We start from the raw sequence: 22,579 nt of genomic DNA on the forward strand, positions 1-22,579 counted from the left end.
TCAAATGTGGTTAGGGTTTCGGGGTTGGGGAGTTCTGTGTATTGCAGGAGCTTGCCATTGGGATAGAAGTGTCCCAACCTAACTATGTCGCGGTCTTCAAAATGGGCGTAGTGTTGAGGTGTGAGGCCAGGTTGGAACATTTTGTTGCGGAGGATTGGGGTGAGGGGTGAGAGGCCTGTGGACAGGTCAAATTTGTCGCTGAGTCGGTCCCAGAGGTCTAGGGAGTGGGTGATTGCTGGGGAAGTGGGGGGTGGCAGTGGCCTGTATTGCCTTTGGAGCCACATGTATTGGGAGGGGTGGTCTCGGCCAAAGATGAGGTGTTCCAGGTCTACCCATCGTTTGTGTGCGGGGGGGAGATGCCAATGTTGGATTTGTGTCAGGTGGGCTGCATGTAGGTAGTGGGTAAGGTTGGGGAGGCCTAGACCTCCGGAGAGTTTGGGAACATATAATGTGGCTCTGCGGATGCGGGGTTTTTTCCCGTTCCAAATGAATCGGTCTATAGCAGTTTGTAGTCTTTTGAGGTCCGTTTTATTGCAGGGGATGGGTAGTGCTTGGAAGGCGTAGAGGAGTTTGGGTAGAAGGTTCATTTTAACGGAAGCTATCCTTCCTAGCCAAGATATGTTCATCTGCTTCCAGCGCTCCAGGTTTTGGGTTGCTTTCTGGAAGAGTGGGGGATAGTTGGTTTTGTATAAGGCGGTGGTGTCACTAGTGATTTGGACTCCCAGGTAAGTGATTGCCGTTGGGCAAATCCGAAAGGGGAGGTCTTGTTTTAGGGAGTGGATAGTGGGTTCTGTCAGGTTGAGCGGCATGAGGTCTGATTTGGTGGCATTGAGTTGGTATCCCGATATCTTTGAGTAGTCTTGTAGGGTTGTTATGAGGGTGGTCAGGGTTAGGATGGGGTCAGTCAGGGTGAGGAGGATGTCATCTGCGTATGCTGCGATGGTGAATGTGTCGTCCCTAATTTTGAGTCCTTTGATGTGTGGGTTGTTACGTATGGTCTCCAGCAGTGGTTCGAGGGATATAGCGAATAGTAGGGGGGACAAGGGGCAGCCTTGTCGGGTACCGTTCAGTATAGGGAAAGAGGGGGGGGTGATATTGGGGATTAGTAGCTGCGCAGTCGGGGTGTGGTACATGGCTTGGAGAAAGTGGGTGAGTTCTTGTGGGAATTTGAATTTGCGAAGGATTTTGAATAGATAGGGCCATAGAAGGCGGTCAAAGGCCTTCTCGGCATCTAGGGAGAGTATGGCGGTCGGGAGGCGTTTATGGTTGGCGTACCAGATTAGGTCTATGACCCTTCTGGTGTTGTCTTGTGCCTGTCTGTGGGGGATGAAGCCTACTTGGTCTGGGTTGATGAGTTTGGGCAGGAGGGGATTAATTCTCGTTGTCATGACTTTGGTCAGGAGTTTTAGGTCTATGTTTAAGAGTGAAATGGGGCGGAAGTGGCCTGGGTCTTCATGGGATTTCCCGGGTTTAGGTAGGAGGGTAATGTTGGCTTGCGTCATGTCGGGTGGTAGAGGGTTGCCTTTGAGCATTGCATTGAAGACTTTGCATAGTCGTGGGGTGAGTATGTCTCCGAATGTTTTATAATAGATAGCTGTGAAGCGGTCAGGTCCGGGGCTTTTATTGGGTTTCAGGGATTTTATAGCTGCTTGTAGTTCTTCTGGGGATATGTCTGCTGAGATAAGTGTTCTGGCTGTGTCAGTGAGGGAGGGGAGGGAGAGTTTCTTAAGGAAGTCGTCCGTTAAGGATCTAGCGAGGTCGGTTTGGGGGTCCGGGGTGTGGTTGTAAAGGGACGTGAAGTATTGCTGGAAGGTTTTTCCGATTGTGTGTGGGTCAGTGCTCATTGTACCTTCTGATGTGCGGATCTTAGAGATTCGTTTTGTGTCTGTTAAGTTTTTGAGGCGTTTAGCTAACATCGAGTCTGCCTTGTTGCCCTTTTCATAATACCTTTGTTTGGTCCATGTGAGTACTTTGGCCGTGGTTGAGAGGGAGAGGCGTTTGAGTAGGGCTCTCGCTGTCGTGAGTTGGTCAAGGTGTGAGGGGGTCGGGTGGCGTTTGTGGAGAGTTTCTAGGCGGCCTATTTCTGAGATGGCATCCATTAGTTGTCTGTTGTGCTGCTTTTTACGCGCTGTGGCTATTGCTATGAGTTTGCCTCTGATTACTGGCTTGTGGGCCGCCCATAGGGTGATTGGGGAGGACACGGAGGGGTCATTCAGGGTAAAATATTCCTTAATGTCATCTGCTAGGGACGAGGTTATGAGCTTGTCTTGTAGGAGTTGTGAGTTAAGTTTCCAAGTCCAGGGGCGTGTCATGTTGGGGATTGAGAGGGTAAGGGAGATGTCGGCGTGGTCCGACCAGGTTATGTGACCAATGGAAGTGTGTGTGATTCTCGATGTTATGTTTGGGGAGATGAGGAAGTAATCGATGCGGGAGTAAGTGTTGTGAGGGTGGGAGTAGAATGTATAGTCCAAAGTTGAGGGGTGTTGGGCTCTCCAGATGTCCAGGAGGTTGTGTGTGTGTAGGAAGTGGGAGAAGGGAGCGTCGTTGTGTGACGGTCTTGGGTCGTTCTGAGTTTTGGTGGTGCGGTCAATGGACGGGTGGTGTGTGGCGTTGCAGTCGCCACCTACAATGGTGAATGTGGCTTTGATCGTAGTGAGATGTGCTGAGAATGTTTGCCAGAAGGTTGCCTCTGGGGTTGTAGGGGCGTATAGGGAGGTGATGGAGTAGGTTGAGGAGCCTATTTTGCCTGTGAGCGTGAGGTATCTACCTTGTTTATCTGGGAAGGTTTGGATGTCGTTCAGGGGGCAGGATGCTTTAAGTATGATAGCCACCCCTTTGGTTTTAGCTTCTGGGGAGTTGGCGAGAAAGCTGCGGTTGTAGTGTTTGTTCCTGAGTGGGAAGTGTTTGTGGGGGGTGAAGTGTGTCTCTTGGAGTAGGAGAATGTCTGCTTTTTGGTTGTGTGCCCATCGTAATAGGGCATGGCGTTTTTTGGGGTTGTTAAGGCCCTTAGTGTTAATGGAGACACAATGTAAGTTGAGTGGCATGGTCAGGAATGGTCTGGTCAGGTGTCGTAGCGTATGAGGGGGGTGTTGGACTGGTCAGTGGGGAGGAAGGGAGGAGGTTTGGGCCCGGGTGGTCCCGGAAGGGCAGCAGGAGGATTCAGAAGACGGGTAAGGTGTATGGGGAGGGGGGTAAACGTGCTGGTCTTACGTCAGTTGCCAGCAAAGGTGAACTGTGGTACCGGGGGTCTCACTGGTCAGTGTAATCGGAGACCGGCGGTACGGAACAGGTTATGTGGGGGGAGTAATGGTCGTTCGTCTGAGAGTGGGCGGCAAACGGCAAATAGGTTCGTATGGGCAGTCTTGTTTTAGTAAGGAACCGGGGAGAATGAAACCTGGAAGGTAGGCTTCTTAACTATATACAATGGAGTTTAGAGGTTGTCGCGTCTTTTGTGTTTGGCTTTACCCTTCTGTTACTTTTCTGTTTTGTCCGGGGGGGGGGGGGGGGAGGGGGACACACAGGAACAAGTTCTGGGAACAAGTTGTGGGATACAATAAGTGCCCTGCGAAATAAGCATTTTTAACAGTTATCACAAGTTATTACATATATCACAAGGAGCTGTATGGCATGCGTGTAAGATAAGAATAGTTTGGGTTGTCATCATGTATCTATACTTGATCAGCCAAGATTGAAACTGCTTTTATTCCTTAAGTGGGTGGAATGTCAAAGTATTAAACTACTGTAGTTGTGTGTGGCTGGGAAATACCTCCCTGCAGGGGTCCCTGCCTTTGACCTCCCTATGGTTTGTCAGGCTTTTTCATCCTGTCTTAAGCTACTGATCAATCAGTAGTCAATATTTTGTCTGAGATTGTCCGGGGCAGGGTGGCACTGACCTGGCTGATCATTCTTTAGGTGTGGGTGGTCCGGCCAGGCCGGAGGGTCGTGTTGCCCCGGTCCCAGTCTCTCTGGGGACGTGAGGGGCTATAGTGCCTCCCGTGAGTGTCTGGGGTCATTGTAGTTGACGGGGAATGTCTTTTCTGAGTGGCTCTAGGCCGTCGCGGCCCGCCGCCCCCCCCGTCCCGTGGGAGGGGGGGGGGGGGGACGGCCGCCAGGGCCCAGACCATCTGTAATTTACTGTCTACGCACTCCCGTCCTTCAGCCAGGTTGCGTGCTCTGTGACTTAAGGGAGCCGTTACCTTATCTGTTACTGGGCCTCCGCAGCCCGCCACCCCCCACCCCCGTTGGGAGGAGGGGGGGGGAAGGCCGCCAGAGTCCCACTGTGTTCCATCAAGCCCGCCTCCCCCAGCCCCCCCAGTGCTTCAAGTGAGGTTGTGTGTGAGCCACATGGTGCATATATCATATCATGTCATCCCTGCCCGAGGCCGTCGCGGCCCGCCGTCCCCCCACCTCAGAAGAGGGGGGGGAGGGGGGACCACCAGGGCCCCGGGTCCCTCCACCCTGTCCATTTCCCCCCACCCCAAACAGTAGGAATAAGGCAAAAAAAGGTTGTCCCCGCTGTGATCTTACTGTAGTCCCAATGTACTTAGAGTTTTCACAGTTCGATCTCTATCAGCCGGGTCTTGGGGTGTGAGTTGGAGTGCTTCATCGCTGGGTGAGGTCGCCTTCATCTGCGGTTGTGGATGATGGACAGCATCTTGTGGATCTTGGGGTGGGTCGCTGGAGCCTGTTGTGGCCTCAGGTTGAGGTCGGCAGGCCGGTATGCCTCAAGGCCGGCAGCAAGGGTAGCTGTGGTGGGTGGTCGCGTCTGCTGGGATAAGGCCCTGGTGATGCTGAGTGAGTGAGTCCTGAGGGCCAGAGGGCAGGTATAGGTGTTGAGTGCATTTTGGCAGGTTCTGGGGTTTGCGGTTAGGTCGTTAGTTTCGGCTTGGCAGTGCTGATGGCATTAGTTCTGTGTGTCCGGGGTCGGTTAGTAGGGTGGGCTTGAAGTGAAGGTGCCATGAATGGAGCCAAGACGCGGCTGTGACAGTGGGCTTCGGTTTAGGCTGGAGGCTGTCTAGGGCGTTGTCTTCTGTCGCGTTCCCTTTGTGGCTGTTGGTCCCATGGTCCGTGTTGAGCCGCTGGTTGTCGTTGCGGGGCAGCGTTTGGGTCTAGGATTAGGTCTTGGAGGCCTAATTGCGTAGCGAATTCTTGGGCTTCCGATGGTCTGTATAGCGTGTATGTGTGGTTGTCTCGCCGCACCATAAGTTTGAAGGGATGGCCCCATGAGTAGCGAATTCTCCGTGCCTGGAGGGCTTGGGTCAGCGGTTTAAGTTCTCTGCGTTTGCGGAGGGTCGTGGGTGCTAGGTCTTGGTATAGTTGCACCGTGTGGCCTTCAATCTGCAGTGGGGTCTCTCTGGTGGCCCGCATGATCGCCTCCTTAATGTGGAAGTAGTGGCAGCGAACTATAATATCTCGGGGTTGCGATGAGCCTGCTGTGGGTGGGCGAAGGGCTCTGTGTGCCCTGTTTAGGAGGAGGTCGGATGGCGAGGCGTCTGGCAGCAAGCTGCTGAAGGCCTCAAGGAGCATGGCGTTAAGGGTTTCTGGTGCAGCGGATTCAGGCAGGCCCCTTATGCGAATGTTGTTTCGCCTTGACCGGTTATTAAGGTCTTCTTGCAAGTCTTCCAGGTAGGCTATTTGCTCTTGCATGTCTTTAAATTTGTCTTCATGGTTGGAGGTTATGGCGGTAACGTCAGCCATTTTGGATTCTAGCGTGTGTGTGCGCTTAGTTAGGGCGGTCAGGCCTTCATTGATTGGGGCCAGATGCTTAGTAAGTTCATCTGCCACTAGGGATTTCATGTCTGTGAGTAGTTCCTTGAGGTCTTGCCTGGTAAGGGGTGATGTCTCCTTCCTATGGCTAGTAATGCTGGTGTCAGAGTCTGAGTCCGAGGCCTGCATGCTGTGTGCGCATGGCGCCTCTCTGTCTGACCTGGTTCTGAAGATTGGTGCCACGGCCGTTCCGGACTTGGATTTTCGTCCACCTCCCATTTCAGCTTGCTCCGGTGTGGGTCGGGTATGTAGTGCTCGGTTCACGGGTGGATTGCCTGTGTTAATGCCCGTTTTTTGTGCTTAAGTTGCGTTTGCCGCCACGGAGCTCTCTCAGATCGCGGCCATCTTCATCGGCAGTCAGGCTCCGCCCCCACTAGATTCTTATTTAAGAGGCAGTCATTTATGTGACTGGTATCTTCACTTTTCGACTCCACAGATATATATGTAAAGATAAAAAATGGCAAATAGTGCAATACTGTATATGAAAAGAAAATTTAATTCAATGTTGCACTTGCATACATAAAAGAGAGGCATGCTTACACACGGCCACACACGCAGACTTACAAACTAAGAATCCCCTCATAGACGCAACCCTGAGGGTTTGGACGGCTACCCGATACCGTCTCCAACTTACCACTGCACCCAGCCCCCTAACCCCACTCACACATAACCCGGACTTGGCAGATACGCTGACGCGCGGGGACCTAGCCGGACTTCAGCCGTCGGACTGGCCATATCTACACCAGTGGCTCAGTACCAACGGTCTCAAAACGCTCGGAGAGCTTTGCCCCGACAGAACACCCTCATTTCTAGAACAGTTCAGATACTGCCAAATAAAATCATACTACTCATCCTTGCCGGGACGGGGGCACATACACAGACCCTTAACCGACTTCGAGACCCTTTGCGTACACTGCACACACATCACCAGGGGTATCTCAACTCTTTACACACTACTCATGGCCCGGACGACTAGGGATGTTGAGCTTAGGTTCAAAGACCATTGGGAAAGAGATGCGGGAGTGACACTCACTACACAAGACTGGGACAAGATTTTCACCCTCACGCACAAATGCTCCATTAGCTCAAAATTTCAGGAACTGAACTATAAAGTGCTCACACACTGGTAAAGAACGCCAGACACACTGCACCACATGCACTGCGCCACGTCAGACGTGTGCTGGCGATGCGGTACACACCCTGGCACCTACATCCACATGTGGTGGTCATGCCCAGTAATCGCCCCTTACTGGGAACAAATTAGAAGGGAGATCAACAACATCACAGGCTCCGATATTCCCCTGGCACCCCTACCGATGCTCTTGCACCACACCCGTAGCCCACTAAAAGCATACAAAAAATCCCTGGAATTGCCCCTCCTCAACGCCGCCAAATCCCTCATCCCTAGGATGTAGAAACAGCCAACTGCGCCCACCTTGAGGCAGTGGGTAGCGACGGTAGAAGACATACACACAATGGAGTCCCTGACAGCTGACCTACACGGGAGACCGGAGCAGTGTGCCTTGACCTGGTATCCATGGACCATGTACGTGGCTGACAGAACGGTGGCCCCCACACCAACTTAGTTGAAACCTGCAGTACACCAAAACACTCACCCTGCCTCTCAAGGACATAGACACCCACCACCTATTCCTCACTGACAACCAACAGTCTCCCCCACGATCTAGACTGATAACGAGACGACTTAACTCCCACTTGACCTATTTACCCATATTGCAGAGACCTGGAACAATCCAGGACTGACAACCTGAATCAACCGGTAGCACAGCACAGGTTTTGAGAAACAGAACCACTAGGTCCCCGGTACATAGCCGGATCCCGAAGCTCCCGTGACTTGCCCTGCATAGCGCATGCACAGCAGGCAGACTGATACTACGTAAAACTGAGGCTCTCCCCCGACCCTGGGTTGCTCAGATGACCTCCCATAAGTCTACCTTGACACGTTTCTCAGAAGTCTGCAGAGGGGAAGGTACACCTTAAGACGACAGACCCTTATAGGGGTGCCGGGAAACTAGATAACCTGACCCAAACGTTACCAGGACACCCCAAATAGCTCAGACCACCGAAGGGATAGCCCTCGCGGGATACAGATGTGGCTAGGACGGTGACCCAGGGACGACATACTGACCAAGGTCAGCTAGATCCATAGCCCTTACCAGATGGAACTGATGAACAATCCAAGTGGACTAAATGGGCACCTTCCAATCCGGTTACAGATTGCAGATTGCTATAAAACCGTAAAACCAAAATACAGAATAAAAAAAAACTAAGTCCAAATGGTAGCAGCAGCAATTCAATGTGTTTTGTCCAATAGTACTTCCTTCATCCCAGAGAATAAAGAAGGAGCTGCTTTTTTCTCTCTTCCTACTCTAGTTTTAAAATATTGCATACTTTACACGCCTCCATTGTATATTGTTTATTTTAATTTATTCCTGAAAATTGTCTCTTTAGTAAATAACCATGTAACTTCCCCGAGATTTATGACTTTGGTTTTAATCATTTAATTATAAACTGGTTGTCTTATCCACTTTCACAGGTCCATAACCCTTCACTATTGAACATTGAACACAGTCTACCTTTGGCTGGTGTTGATTCAAAAATGAAGGATTCCGCACTCCCTAAGTGAAATCCAGATGCATAAAGGACAGGGTTGGCAAACCCCAATTAAGTAGATAATGGTAGAAAGTAGGTCCAGGCAAACACGGTTTCTTTAACCTACGTTCTACTATCTTGGGCTGGTGACAATCACTGCACCAGACAACTAAGGCTTTATGGAACATAATAAGGTATGGGGATTTTTTAGATTCCTTGCTGTTGAAAAAGGTGTGACTTTTTACAAACTTACCTCAATGGGGGATCCAGGCTTTGGGCCTCAATTCTCTGCAGACTTTGGGTCTCGATTGTCAGGGGATGCCTACTTACACCATTACACCATCTTCATGGGATGTGAACAGAGATATTCCTTTTGTCTCTCACACAGATGGCAATGCAGGATAAACATTGTAGCTCATCATTAAAAGGACACTGTAGACCAGGCCTTCCACCTCTCTTGATTTCGGCGGGAGAGTCCCAACTTTTGAGGACACCAGGGAACTGTCCCTACAAGAATAGCGTGATCATATTATTAGGCATACTCGTGTTATGTTAAATGAGCACTATAGTACCAGGAAAACAAACTGGTTTTCCTGGTACTATAAGGCCATTAGGTCCCTCCCACCCTCAGGGCCCCCCTCCCGCTTTGCTGAAGGGGTAAATCCCCTTCAGCCACTTACCTTTCTCCAGTGCCGGGCTCCCTCTTTGCTGGGGATCTCTCCTGCCAATCTGACGTCTGCAATTCATACCTGCAATGGCCACAGTGATATATTGAAAGCAATCTGCTAATATTCCCAGCCAATCACAGCTGCCCATTGCTGTTCAACCCATGGTTCTGGGTTATAATATGATTGTTAAAACTGTTATCATTTCTGATGTATATGCTATTCTATTTCTATTCTCAGATGACCTTGGCATCTTGAAGTTTCCCTTTATTTTATTTTTTGTATTTTTGTCAGTCATGCATTATTCTCTCTTGATGTTTTCAGCCCAAACACTAACATTCAAATTGAGAGGAAATTAAAGAGACAGCAACACTTTTGTTTGCATAAAAAGCAGCATGACACCTTAGATGGAGATTCTGATTGTGGTGGAGGGTTATTTTTATCTCGTAATGCTGTACTGTGGGAAATACGTATTTCCTCATATTCTAGTTTCATGTATATACAATTACAAACTGCTAAAGATTTCAAGATTTCTAACCCTCTGCATTCAATTCCTCCTGAGTTTGGCGGGCCAGTCCAATTCTACTCATAGAGGAGCATTGGAGAACGTTGGGGCATGCGCAGCGTTTGTCCGCAATGCGCCTACGATTCTTATATAGAGAATCATTATATTCAATGATTCTCTATGGCCAACTGTGACAGCGCTGCGCATGTGACATCACAGTGTGAAAGCTGGGAAGTAAGATTCCCGGCTCTTATAACCAGAGGGCATGGAGGCATGCCACGCTTCCAAGCCTTTTAATTAGTGAAATTAATGGTCTTGGGGGGTAGGATGGGGGGCAGAACTGCAGGCACTATAACAATGTCTACATTTATTATGGCAACTGTGCAGGATTACCAACTGTCGGGGTATGCAAATCGGTATTGTCCCGCCAGACCTGGGGCAAATCATTGAAAAGAATTTCAAATGATAACTTGCTGAAGCTAGGATGCCATGTGAGTCAACAGGCTCATTAGTGATGGATTGCTGTACCTGGAGCTGATAATATAATTATTAACTATACTGTGATATGCCCATGGTGTATGTATGTCACTTGAATATTTTCAGACATAGATGCTGCATTTTCTGCCTTTCTCAAGAAATAGTTTGTTCATATTTCATTGGCTTGACTTTCCTGTGAAAAAAAACTCCCCTTTAAACATATAAAAGTTCTGTGTTGCCCTCTACTGAGCCCCAAATTCACCTACTATTGTTTCATCTACTCTTCCTCTTTCAGAATCTGTTATTCATTGCTGATGTGTTTCTCAATAAAAACACAAGACAAAGGTCTTTGTCTTGTGTAGTTTTCCTATGCTTGACAATCTTAAAGAGTGGAGCTAGCTTTCAGATGAACTACACACTTTGTCAATATTGTCAAGCATAGGAAAAATATACAAGACAAAGTAGTCCCTACTTTGACTTATGTTTTACTTAGAAATTTATCAGAAATGCACAGCAGATTCTGCAAGAGGGAACCATAGGATTAAGGTAAGTTTGAGGTTACTGAGCCACTTCAACTTAGTGAAGTAGTTTTTATCTGGTAAAAAAAAAAGTTAGTAGGCGCTCACTATAGTATTAAACACAGGATAACTGTGGGCTGCAGTAACCAATACAAGGATTCCTAAACCTTGTAGATAGTAGAATATGAGAAAGGTAGGAGGAGACCGCGTCCCAAACAATACATGTAGAAATTTATACATACACGTCTTTTTATTTTTTTAAACCTGTACACACAGTTGACCTCAAAGATAAAAGCAAAAAAATATAATAGTGCAGTACAGTATATCTGGTGAATAGGTGGTGAAGTTATCTTATGTGGTTATCACTCACATTTGATAGAGCTAACTCAGAGCTCAGCTGTATTACGCATGGACGGAACAATCCCCGTCTAAGGATATATGCTGGTATAGACGTCCCAGGTGTCTCAAGTAAGGTGCAGTATGCAGGACATATGTAGAAATAAGTACAAGAAAAAATACTCCAGTGGTGAAGTAAGTTCTAATAAATATAAAAAAGAAAAAGTAATGTACTTACATTTACCAGAGCAGAACTGGTAAACTTATTTTTTTTGTATTTATTTACCATACAAAACCAACAAAAGCAGTATATATACTATTTTATGCTATTTTATACAGCTTTTTTTTTATTTTTGTATGGTAAATAAATAGTACATTTTTATTATACCACCCATGCTGTATATACCAGAGCAAGTTCTGCTCTGGTAAATGTAAGTACATTACTTTATTTCTTTTTTTTAGATCTATTAGAACTTACTTCGCCATTGGAGTATTTTTTCTTGTACTTATTTAAAAAAGACCTGTGTATGTATAAGTTTCTACATATATTGTTTGGGGCACAGTCTCCTCCTACCTTTCTCAGTTATTATTTTTAAATGTGTCTAATTTACATATATTGATTTCTAATTATAGGAGCTGTTTAACATTAACAAATAAGTTCTCAGTCAAAGAGAAAACTCTGACCAAAAAGCTGAGGAAGGGTTACAGGGGTAGTATAGGGCTTAACCCTCTATGTATAGAAATTCAAAAAAAAAAAAAGGAAGTGAGGAAAGTTCCCCGTGAAAAACGGAGCTCTAATCTCACGACCGCTACCCCCAATTTACAATGTCAAAACAGTTAAAACTAAAAATAACAAAAACTTTAATAGAACACACATAATATCACACTAACACACCTAGTGTATTACCCCCAAAAATGTGAGGGTTTAGGAAAAAATAATAAAAAGTGAAACAATGCGACTGCAGTAGTACAGTGGCAGGACAGTACGGCAAAAAGCCTTATGGGGTAGGGGCAGCAACAGCCTTCACATAAATGCAGTTAGTTACTAGAGCATTGAGACAAAATTGCAATAGTGAGGAAACATAGTTGCTGACAAAGACCTCCCACAAGGCTACAGCCTATTTATAACTCGTTCGTACCGAGAAGCAAGGAAAGAGAACATTGAATTCTCCTAGTCCAAGCTATTCTTGGTTTCCCTATACCTTTCGATAATCCTAAGGAGTATATGCTTAATTGTAGCCAGTAAAAAAGTCCCTGGTCTATCTGGTGCCATCAAAGGAAAATAAATCGAAAGGATAGCGAGATAAAAAATAGAGGAAAAGAAAGTATGAAAGTGGCTGAGTCTAAACAGAGCTAAACAGAAGGCTAAATCGCCATAAATGCTCCTAACCCAGAATCATAATAGTCACTCTATTAAATCTCGAAGACTGCAGGGTTTCCTGCAAGCTGTCCAGGCACTCGACAAAAGTTCTATCCAAATACAGGATCGTTTCAAGTAACAGTGAATCAGGCTGCCCAACGCGCGTTTCGGCGGTCTAACCGCCTTTCTCAAGGGCAAATCGTGCATACTGAGCCTCTCCTTGCCTCCCTTAAATACCCAGGAGTCCCTACCTGTTCAGAAGGGGCGGGGGTCCATAAGTGGCCGCCAGCCGAATGAGCTTGATTACGGCTTATGGTATGCGCATGTCCGTACTTGATTCCAGGCGCATGCGCAAGGACTTTAATTTATTTCCTTGTAAGTATTCATCCAGGCATGCGCCTGGACTTAGTCTCCGGACCTCCGATTATTCCACTACGCCAATGCGTCCTCGTCCGAATGCCAGCGCATGCGCAGGGACTTAGTTTTCAGTATGCGCATGCGCGCGGACATAGTCGTCGAGCGGAACGATCGGTCCCCTAGAGAAGGCTGATCCGCTTCTAATAGAGAGCGGGTCAGCCCCATACGAGGGGATACTTTTAGTAGTCTTACAAGGACTTAAGTCCTAAAGGGAATTAACTTCAGTATATATAAAAAAGGGCTGACAACATAGGTATGATTCCTCAATCAGAACTCTGTCGGCCAAATCATATCTGCTATTGGGCATCAATAGTCTCTGTCGTAATAAGACAGATAGCCTCATCAGTCATCCCGAAAATCAATTATGAAAGGGGATATGTAAGGTAGGGTATTACTCCTGGTATTGTCTATTATAGGCGCTCAGATAGAGGAGGGGAGGCAGAGTATATGGTCAGTAGTAAATTAAGTGTCAGTGAGAAGAAAAAAATAGTTCAATCAAAAGTTATACATTAGATTAATATGTACAGTAAAAGAGTGGTGTATGCAAAAGGAAAGGCATGGTTCACAAGAGGACCTGCGCAATTGGTCCCTATCCGAAGATAGGTAATGAGACAAAATACTTATCAAATAAATGGGGCAAAGGAAAAGCCCTCATTGAGGCCACCAGGTTGGAGTGTCTTTAACCTATATATCCATTTGGATTCTCTCTGCCTAAGGATTCTGTCAAAATCCCCACGTCTCTGATTCCTCTTAACCAGTTCGAGGCCACAGAATCTGAGGTTATTTGAGTCACCATGGTGGTGTTCCTTTAAATGTCTAGATACAGGTGTTTCTAGGCGGTTCCTTGGGGACCTTACATGCTCCAAGATTCTTTCTTTGAAGGCCCTGAAGGTCTTGCCCACATACCTCTGTCCGCAGGAACATGATAGAAGGTACACTAATCCCTTGGTATTACAATTAAAGAAATCTTTAATCTTTATAGAGTCTTCCCCTGTGCTGTCACTTATAATTTTTGAGCCTTTGGAGATGTATCTGCAGGCGACACACCTACCGCAGCCATATGAGCCGCAAGGTGGGGTGCCTAACCAGGTGGCTCTTGGTTGTACTGGGGTAGAAAAGTGACTTGGTACCAACATATCACGGATGTTACGTCCCCGTCTGGCCGTAATGTCAATATGGGGGCCAAGGACGTGTTTAAGATGGGCATCATTTAGCAGTAGAGGCCAAAATCTGTCCAAAGACCTCCTAACCTCGGGCCAGCCTGCGTCGTATGTTGCAATCATACGAATTTTGCAAGCTTCCGTAGTTGTATCTTTGTCGGATTGGTCACAAAGAAGTGTACTTCTCTGGGTCCCTAGTGCCCTTTTGTACGCCCTCTTCAAGCAGCGATTCGGGTAGCCCTTTGCTTTGAAATGGGCTCTGAGTTGTTGTGCTTTGAGTTTGAAATCCAAAGTATCGCTGCAATTCCTGCGGAGGCGGAGGTATTGACCCGTGGGGATACCTTCTTTAAGTGGTCTCGGATGATAGCTACTCCAGTGGAGAAGCGAGTTTGTAGCCGTTGGTTTTTTATATAATGTAGATTGGAATGTGCCTCCCTCGTCCATGATGATGGTCACATCTAGAAAATTAATAGAGCGTCCCCCAAATTCGGATGTGAATCGCAGGTTCTCTTCATTCTGGTTAAGAAGAGATACCAGATCAGAGAATTCCTGGGGGGTACCTTGCCAGACGATTAGGACATCGTCAATATAACGACCCCACCATAGAATCTTGGGTAAATATTCTGCCAAATTCTCAGATGTAACTATCCAGTGTTCCCACCACCCCAGGTGAAGGTTCGCATACGATGGAGCACACGCCGTGCCCATAGCGGTACCCCTCACCTGGTGGTAGAACTTGGAATTGAACAGGAAATAGTTATGTGACAGAATAAAACCCAGTAGGCGTAAAACAAAGGTTGTATGAGAGTCATCTTTACGTGATCTCTGATTGAGAAAAAATCCTACATGTTCAATCCCCCTCTCATGAGGGATGGAGGAGTAGAGGGATTCTACATCCAGGCTACAGAGATTCGCTGTAGGTGGAAATTTGAGCTCTGATAGTCTGTTTAGGGCTTGTTTTGTATCCCTAATATATGAGGGGAGGGCCTCCACAAAGGGTCTTAGAATCTTATCAACGTACAAGCTACCATTCTGTGTGAGATTATCCACACCTGAGACGATTGGACGTCCCGGGGGTTGCTCTTTGTTCTTGTGAACCTTAGGCAGGCAGTAGAAGGTTGCTATCTTGGGGTGACGATTGAGGATGAAGCCATATTCGTCCCCCGACAGCAACCCTCTACTGCGGCCGTCGTCCAGAATTTCTTTATATTTCTGGAGATAGTCGTTAGTGGGGTCAAATTTGATATTTTTGTAGGTCCCAGAGTCACCCAACACCCGTTCTACCATTTCAACATATTTGTTGACGTCCATTAAACTGGGAACATCTATAAATCATTTAATCGAAGAATTAGACGCACCTCAGATAATGCCTTAACATCTGACTACGACTCCTCTGATACAGACTCAGGTAGTCAAACAACTCCAGCTGAGTCCCAACCACAACCGTCCACCTCCACAATGGCTCCCAATCCAAGGGGGATCCTTAAGAAAGGGGTTAATTTTTTAGCCATGGGCAACCAGGAAGAATTCCCAAGTCAACGTACAAGATACCAAACCAGGTACCCAAGGGGAGGGGGGCGAAGGAGAAGGTACTAGATGCCACCCGAAAAACAGTAACTGAGTCACAAGTCATGAATCTGTCTTCTCGTATATTGAACCAAGACCAACTTAGGGTTCTTGGAAGGGGACTATCATTCGTACCGACCCCACCATTTGACAGATTCAGTTGGATCAAAGATCTCCACCTTTTTATTCGCAAACTGGCATTACACAAATTCCATTCAATTCAGAATGAGAAAAAAGCTAGAGATCTTGGATTCACGACCAAAGACTATCAGTGCCTGACTACCCTCCTCTCTCTCCTGGATGAGAACGACCCAACTATCACCCACAAATATACCGACCTAAAACCCAAGAGTAGATACACACCGAGTTTTGCTGGCTTCAGGAATATAGAACTTTTTCTTGAAGCAGCAAGGAACGAGATTGAAAAAATCAATTTTAGATCCCTCTCCATTCGATCAAATGACAACCTCCATAAAAAGGAACAGCGGGCCTTGAAATCACTCCAAGACGATAGTGATATCATTGTCAAACCAGCGGACAAGGGGGGTAATGTCGTGATAATGGACGTCAACAAATATGTTGAAATGGTAGAACGGGTGTTGGGTGACTCTGGGACCTACAAAAATATCAAATTTGACCCCACTAACGACTATCTCCAGAAATATAAAGAAATTCTGGACGACGGCCGCAGTAGAGGGTTGCTGTCGGGGGACGAATATGACTTCATCCTCAATCGTCACCCCAAGATAGCAACCTTCTACTGCCTGCCTAAGGTTCACAAGAACAAAGAGCAACCCCCGGGACGTCCAATCGTCTCAGGTGTGGATAATCTCACACAGAATGGTAGCTTGTACGTTGATAAGATTCTAAGACCCTTTGTGGAGGCCCTCCCCTCATATATTAGGGATACAAAACAAGCCCTAAACAGACTATCAGAGCTCAAATTTCCACCTACAGCGAATCTCTGTAGCCTGGATGTAGAATCCCTCTACTCCTCCATCCCTCATGAGAGGGGGATTGAACATGTAGGATTTTTTCTCAATCAGAGATCACGTAAAGATGACTCTCATACAACCTTTGTTTTACGCCTACTGGGTTTTATTCTGTCACATAACTATTTCCTGTTCAATTCCAAGTTCTACCACCAGGTGAGGGGTACCGCTATGGGCACGGCGTGTGCTCCATCGTATGCGAACCTTCACCTGGGGTGGTGGGAACACTGGATAGTTACATCTGAGAATTTGGCAGAATATTTACCCAAGATTCTATGGTGGGGTCGTTATATTGACGATGTCCTAATCGTCTGGCAAGGTACCCCCCAGGAATTCTCTGATCTGGTATCTCTTCTTAACCAGAATGAAGAGAACCTGCGATTCACATCCGAATTTGGGGGACGCTCTATTAATTTTCTAGATGTGACCATCATCATGGACGAGGGAGGCACATTCCAATCTACATTATATAAAAAACCAACGGCTACAAACTCGCTTCTCCACTGGAGTAGCTATCATCCGAGACCACTTAAAGAAGGTATCCCCACGGGTCAATACCTCCGCCTCCGCAGGAATTGCAGCGATACTTTGGATTTCAAACTCAAAGCACAACAACTCAGAGCCCATTTCAAAGCAAAGGGCTACCCGAATCGCTGCTTGAAGAGGGCGTACAAAAGGGCACTAGGGACCCAGAGAAGTACACTTCTTTGTGACCAATCCGACAAAGATACAACTACGGAAGCTTGCAAAATTCGTATGATTGCAACATACGACGCAGGCTGGCCCGAGGTTAGGAGGTCTTTGGACAGATTTTGGCCTCTACTGCTAAATGATGCCCATCTTAAACACGTCCTTGGCCCCCATATTGACATTACGGCCAGACGGGGACGTAACATCCGTGATATGTTGGTACCAAGTCACTTTTCTACCCCAGTACAACCAAGAGCCACCTGGTTAGGCACCCCACCTTGCGGCTCATATGGCTGCGGTAGGTGTGTCGCCTGCAGATACATCTCCAAAGGCTCAAAAATTATAAGTGACAGCACAGGGGAAGACTCTATAAAGATTAAAGATTTCTTTAATTGTAATACCAAGGGATTAGTGTACCTTCTATCATGTTCCTGCGGACAGAGGTATGTGGGCAAGACCTTCAGGGCCTTCAAAGAAAGAATCTTGGAGCATGTAAGGTCCCCAAGGAACCGCCTAGAAACACCTGTATCTAGACATTTAAAGGAACACCACCATGGTGACTCAAATAACCTCAGATTCTGTGGCCTCGAACTGGTTAAGAGGAATCAGAGACGTGGGGATTTTGACAGAATCCTTAGGCAGAGAGAATCCAAATGGATATATAGGTTAAAGACACTCCAACCTGGTGGCCTCAATGAGGGCTTTTCCTTTGCCCCATTTATTTGATAAGTATTTTGTCTCATTACCTATCTTCGGATAGGGACCAATTGCGCAGGTCCTCTTGTGAACCATGCCTTTCCTTTTGCATACACCACTCTTTTACTGTACATATTAATCTAATGTATAACTTTTGATTGAACTATTTTTTTCTTCTCACTGACACTTAATTTACTACTGACCATATACTCTGCCTCCCCTCCTCTATCTGAGCGCCTATAATAGACAATACCAGGAGTAATACCCTACCTTACATATCCCCTTTCATAATTGATTTTCGGGATGACTGATGAGGCTATCTGTCTTATTACGACAGAGACTATTGATGCCCAATAGCAGATATGATTTGGCCGACAGAGTTCTGATTGAGGAATCATACCTATGTTGTCAGCCCTTTTTTATATATACTGAAGTTAATTCCCTTTAGGACTTAAGTCCTTGTAAGACTACTAAAAGTATCCCCTCGTATGGGGCTGACCCGCTCTCTATTAGAAGCGGATCAGCCTTCTCTAGGGGACCGATCGTTCCGCTCGACGACTATGTCCGCGCGCATGCGCATACTGAAAACTAAGTCCCTGCGCATGCGCTGGCATTCGGACGAGGACGCATTGGCGTAGTGGAATAATCGGAGGTCCGGAGACTAAGTCCAGGCGCATGCCTGGATGAATACTTACAAGGAAATAAATTAAAGTCCTTGCGCATGCGCCTGGAATCAAGTACGGACATGCGCATACCATAAGCCGTAATCAAGCTCATTCGGCTGGCGGCCACTTATGGACCCCCGCCCCTTCTGAACAGGTAGGGACTCCTGGGTATTTAAGGGAGGCAAGGAGAGGCTCAGTATGCACGATTTGCCCTTGAGAAAGGCGGTTAGACCGCCGAAACGCGCGTTGGGCAGCCTGATTCACTGTTACTTGAAACGATCCTGTATTTGGATAGAACTTTTGTCGAGTGCCTGGACAGCTTGCAGGAAACCCTGCAGTCTTCGAGATTTAATAGAGTGACTATTATGATTCTGGGTTAGGAGCATTTATGGCGATTTAGCCTTCTGTTTAGCTCTGTTTAGACTCAGCCACTTTCATACTTTCTTTTCCTCTATTTTTTATCTCGCTATCCTTTCGATTTATTTTCCTTTGATGGCACCAGATAGACCAGGGACTTTTTTACTGGCTACAATTAAGCATATACTCCTTAGGATTATCGAAAGGTATAGGGAAACCAAGAATAGCTTGGACTAGGAGAATTCAATGTTCTCTTTCCTTGCTTCTCGGTACGAACGAGTTATAAATAGGCTGTAGCCTTGTGGGAGGTCTTTGTCAGCAACTATGTTTCCTCACTATTGCAATTTTGTCTCAATGCTCTAGTAACTAACTGCATTTATGTGAAGGCTGTTGCTGCCCCTACCCCATAAGGCTTTTTGCCGTACTGTCCTGCCACTGTACTACTGCAGTCGCATTGTTTCACTTTTTATTATTTTTTCCTAAACCCTCACATTTTTGGGGGTAATACACTAGGTGTGTTAGTGTGATATTATGTGTGTTCTATTAAAGTTTTTGTTATTTTTAGTTTTAACTGTTTTGACATTGTAAATTGGGGGTAGCGGTCGTGAGATTAGAGCTCCGTTTTTCACGGGGAACTTTCCTCACTTCCTTTTTTTTTTTTTGAGCTGTTTAACATTGCATGATCTTTTTGCTAGAGGCAATCTAAGACTTAGTCAGCGTGTTAGCTAGTTTCCAGTAATTAATCACTTTTAAAAAAATACAAAAAATGATTCAACAATTTTGACTAGGTACACAGAAGCTGTAAGGGACCGTATTAGTAGTTAAAAATGTTAAACTAAAGTGCAGTGTAGATGATTTTTGACGTGTACGGTCTTATTTTGTCTCAGGTTTACCACAAGTGTAATGGGATTGGGGAGCGGCCGCAGAGGAATGAAGTCCCCACCTCTTCTCATTGCTGTCCTCCTGTCGTGTATTTTGGTTTTGGGGATAAACTACTGGATGACAAGCTCCCGATGTGTGGAACTACAGGTAGGGTTCTTCTATTCAAAGAATTATTAGCCAGAAAACAACTGACGGTTAAATGTTTTGTGTGTTGCTTTCAGCAAATTGAGTATTAGGAGTTTCTGTTAGACCTACAAGGACACCATTAAAGGGCAGCAGGGCATCAAAAAGTTTTCAGGCGACTAAAGTAAAGAGCTGCAATGGTTTCTAAAACATTTTCTGACATGCATGTGGCTTTTTAGGTGTACATGAGCAATGTTAATCTGCCTCTTCTAGAGTCACGTGTTGGAGCTGGAGGGGAAAATGCACAGGGCAGCCGCTGAGCGAGGGGCTGTGGAAATGAAAAAGAACGAATTTGAAGAAAAGCTGGCTAAGCAGAAAGAACAAATTGACAATATCCAGTCTTTGCACAGTTCCCAGTTGCAAAGTGTAAACTTGTTGTATAACAGTGAAAAGGTAAGTAGGTCTTAAGGGCGAACTCCACAGCAGAATGGAAATCCAAACGGGATTATATCTATTTACATATAAATGCAGACAGTGACAGTCTGCCTGAGGGGAAAAAGAGCACTGCAAACATTGTTATAGGATTAAAAGATATCTTGTCTTACATTTAAAGACAAGAATCTAATACTATTTAATGACATTCTACAATCTGAGACAAGTGGGCTGTTTTACTAGTAGTTTATTTTGGTCTGTGCCATACTGTTATTAGGAGGGTGCTTGAATATTGAACTATGTAAAGGAATATTAGAGCGTTGGGAATACTAATCTGTATTCTTACTGCTATAGTGCCCCTTTCCCTAGACAAATACAGCTCCACTGTTTGCCATAAAAATGAAAAAACTAAAATGTGCGCTATAGGCTATTCTATGGGCTTATGAGTCCCGTGACCAAGCTTTATGCTCTCAGTGCAGCGGAAGTCCCTTTAATTGCCGCCCACGCAGAACCTGGGGATGTAAAACGTTGGCACGGTGAATGTAGATTCTGCAAAAGTTGCAGGACCTCACCCAGGAAGTCCCTCTAGTGGTTGTCTGAGTTCTGGGGCATATAGACCACACTGCTGATCCTGCAAGTGTGGGCTACATGCCCCAGAACCATTAAATTAAGCTTTAGAGGTTTGCCTTTAAATAAATGCAGTGTTGCCCTGGGCTGAATGAGTGCTGGTTTTAGGGCCTAGCGCTGAAGGTTTGCTTGTTTTCACCAATAAAAGTTTTATTGACATACTTGCATATACTTGGTTAAAGTGGGTATACAAATGCAGAAAAAGGAACATGACAACACGCATATATGTATAAACCAATACTTGCAAAGTGAAACGGAGAAAAAAAAATAGAGCTGAAGGTTTGATGGGTTTAAAGGACCACTCTAGGCACCCAGACCATTTCAGCTTAATTAAGTGGTCTGGGTGCCAGGTCCTTCTAGGGTTAACCCTTTTTTTCATAAACATAGCAGTTTCAGAGAAACTGCTATGTTTATAAATGGGTTAAGCCTTCCCCCAAATCCTCTAGTGGCTGTCTCATTGACAGCCGCTAGAGGCGCTTGCGTGATTCTCACTGTGAAAATCACAGTGAGAGCACGCAAGCGTCCATAGGAAAGCATTGATAATGCATTCCTATGCGACCGGCTGAATGCGCGCGCAGCTCTTTCCGCGCGTGCGCATTCAGCCGACGGGGCGGAACGGAGGCGGAGAGGAGGAGGAGAGCTCCCCGCCCAGCGCTGGAAAAAGGTATGTTTTACCCCTTTTCCCCTTTCCAGAACCGGGCGGGAGTGGGACCCTGAGGGTGGGGGCACCCTCAGGGCACTATAGTGCCAGGAAAACGAGTATGTTTTCCTGGCACTATAGTGGTCCTTTAATGAGGGAAATTTAATTTGCAAATTAGCTGTCACAATAGCAAATTTAACGTTGATCTACGCTGTGTTTGAATTGTCCCTCTTGTGTAGTTGCGATGTCACATATCTAGCTTTGAGACAGCACATACAACAGGACACACAACAAACAAGCACAGTATTGGAAATCAATGACAGGGAAGACATTTATTGGGGAGAAAAAATGACGATTTCTATTCCAGTCCTGTACATATGCCTATTTATTTTTTTACATCCGGTTATGAACAAGGCTACGTTCCCCTTTGATGTTGAGGCAAGTGCTGTGTTTCTACAATAGGATTAATATGTGCCTTGTTCTATGAGAAAACTCATGCATTGTGCTTAAATGACTTCTTGGAAAATAAATGTACTTGTATTAAATCTAATGCAGGTCATGTGGTTAGTGAGGTCATGGAATAATGCAGAAACCTATACTATGAAATAACATTGTGTTTATTCCTTCTCACTTTTCTGTTTGCACAGGAATCTTTAATAAACAATATAACGCTAAAGGATAGACGGATACAGATTCTACAAGGTAAATAATCTAAGCTGCAGAAATACTTTGGATTTATTAAATATAAAACAAATACTAAAGGATAGAGTTACTTGCGGACTATCCCAAATCCCTGTGCACATTTAAATAACTATAGTTTTTTAGTATCACTCCAATGGCCATTCAAGTGTAAGCTCACCTGCCACGTCAAGGCAAAACCTCTTGGGTGTGTCTGCAGTAAAGAATGCTCTTTCTCCTCCCCAAAGAGAGCGCCAAGCCACCGACTAAGCAGTGAACCGAGCTGTGTATAAACTGATAGCAGCCGTCGTATAGCTGCTATCCGTTTAGAGAACAGTTTCAGTCACCCTGTGTGTAGACTAACAAAAATAAATATGTCTTACTTACTTTCCTCTTCAAACCTCAACTCCATAG

The 22,579-nt window shown here is 45.9% G+C and overlaps 1 protein-coding gene across 2 annotated transcripts in view; it reads left to right on the plus strand.

The window, feature by feature from the left end:
* Positions 1 to 22,579, plus strand: part of GOLM1 (golgi membrane protein 1) — an 87,819-nt gene that overhangs the window by 38,374 nt on the left and 26,866 nt on the right. For both annotated transcript variants that reach the window (XM_063454983.1, XM_063454982.1), the window contains exons 2-4: positions 19,671 to 19,812; positions 20,062 to 20,241; positions 22,135 to 22,189. In XM_063454983.1, coding sequence (XP_063311053.1) covers positions 19,687 to 19,812; positions 20,062 to 20,241; positions 22,135 to 22,189 — 361 coding nt within the window. In that variant the 5' untranslated portion in view covers positions 19,671 to 19,686. The remainder of the gene's footprint in view (positions 1 to 19,670; positions 19,813 to 20,061; positions 20,242 to 22,134; positions 22,190 to 22,579) is intronic.

The sequence above is a fragment of the Pelobates fuscus genome, chromosome 5 (assembly GCF_036172605.1).
Source record: "Pelobates fuscus isolate aPelFus1 chromosome 5, aPelFus1.pri, whole genome shotgun sequence".
Taxonomy (NCBI): domain Eukaryota; kingdom Metazoa; phylum Chordata; class Amphibia; order Anura; family Pelobatidae; genus Pelobates; species Pelobates fuscus.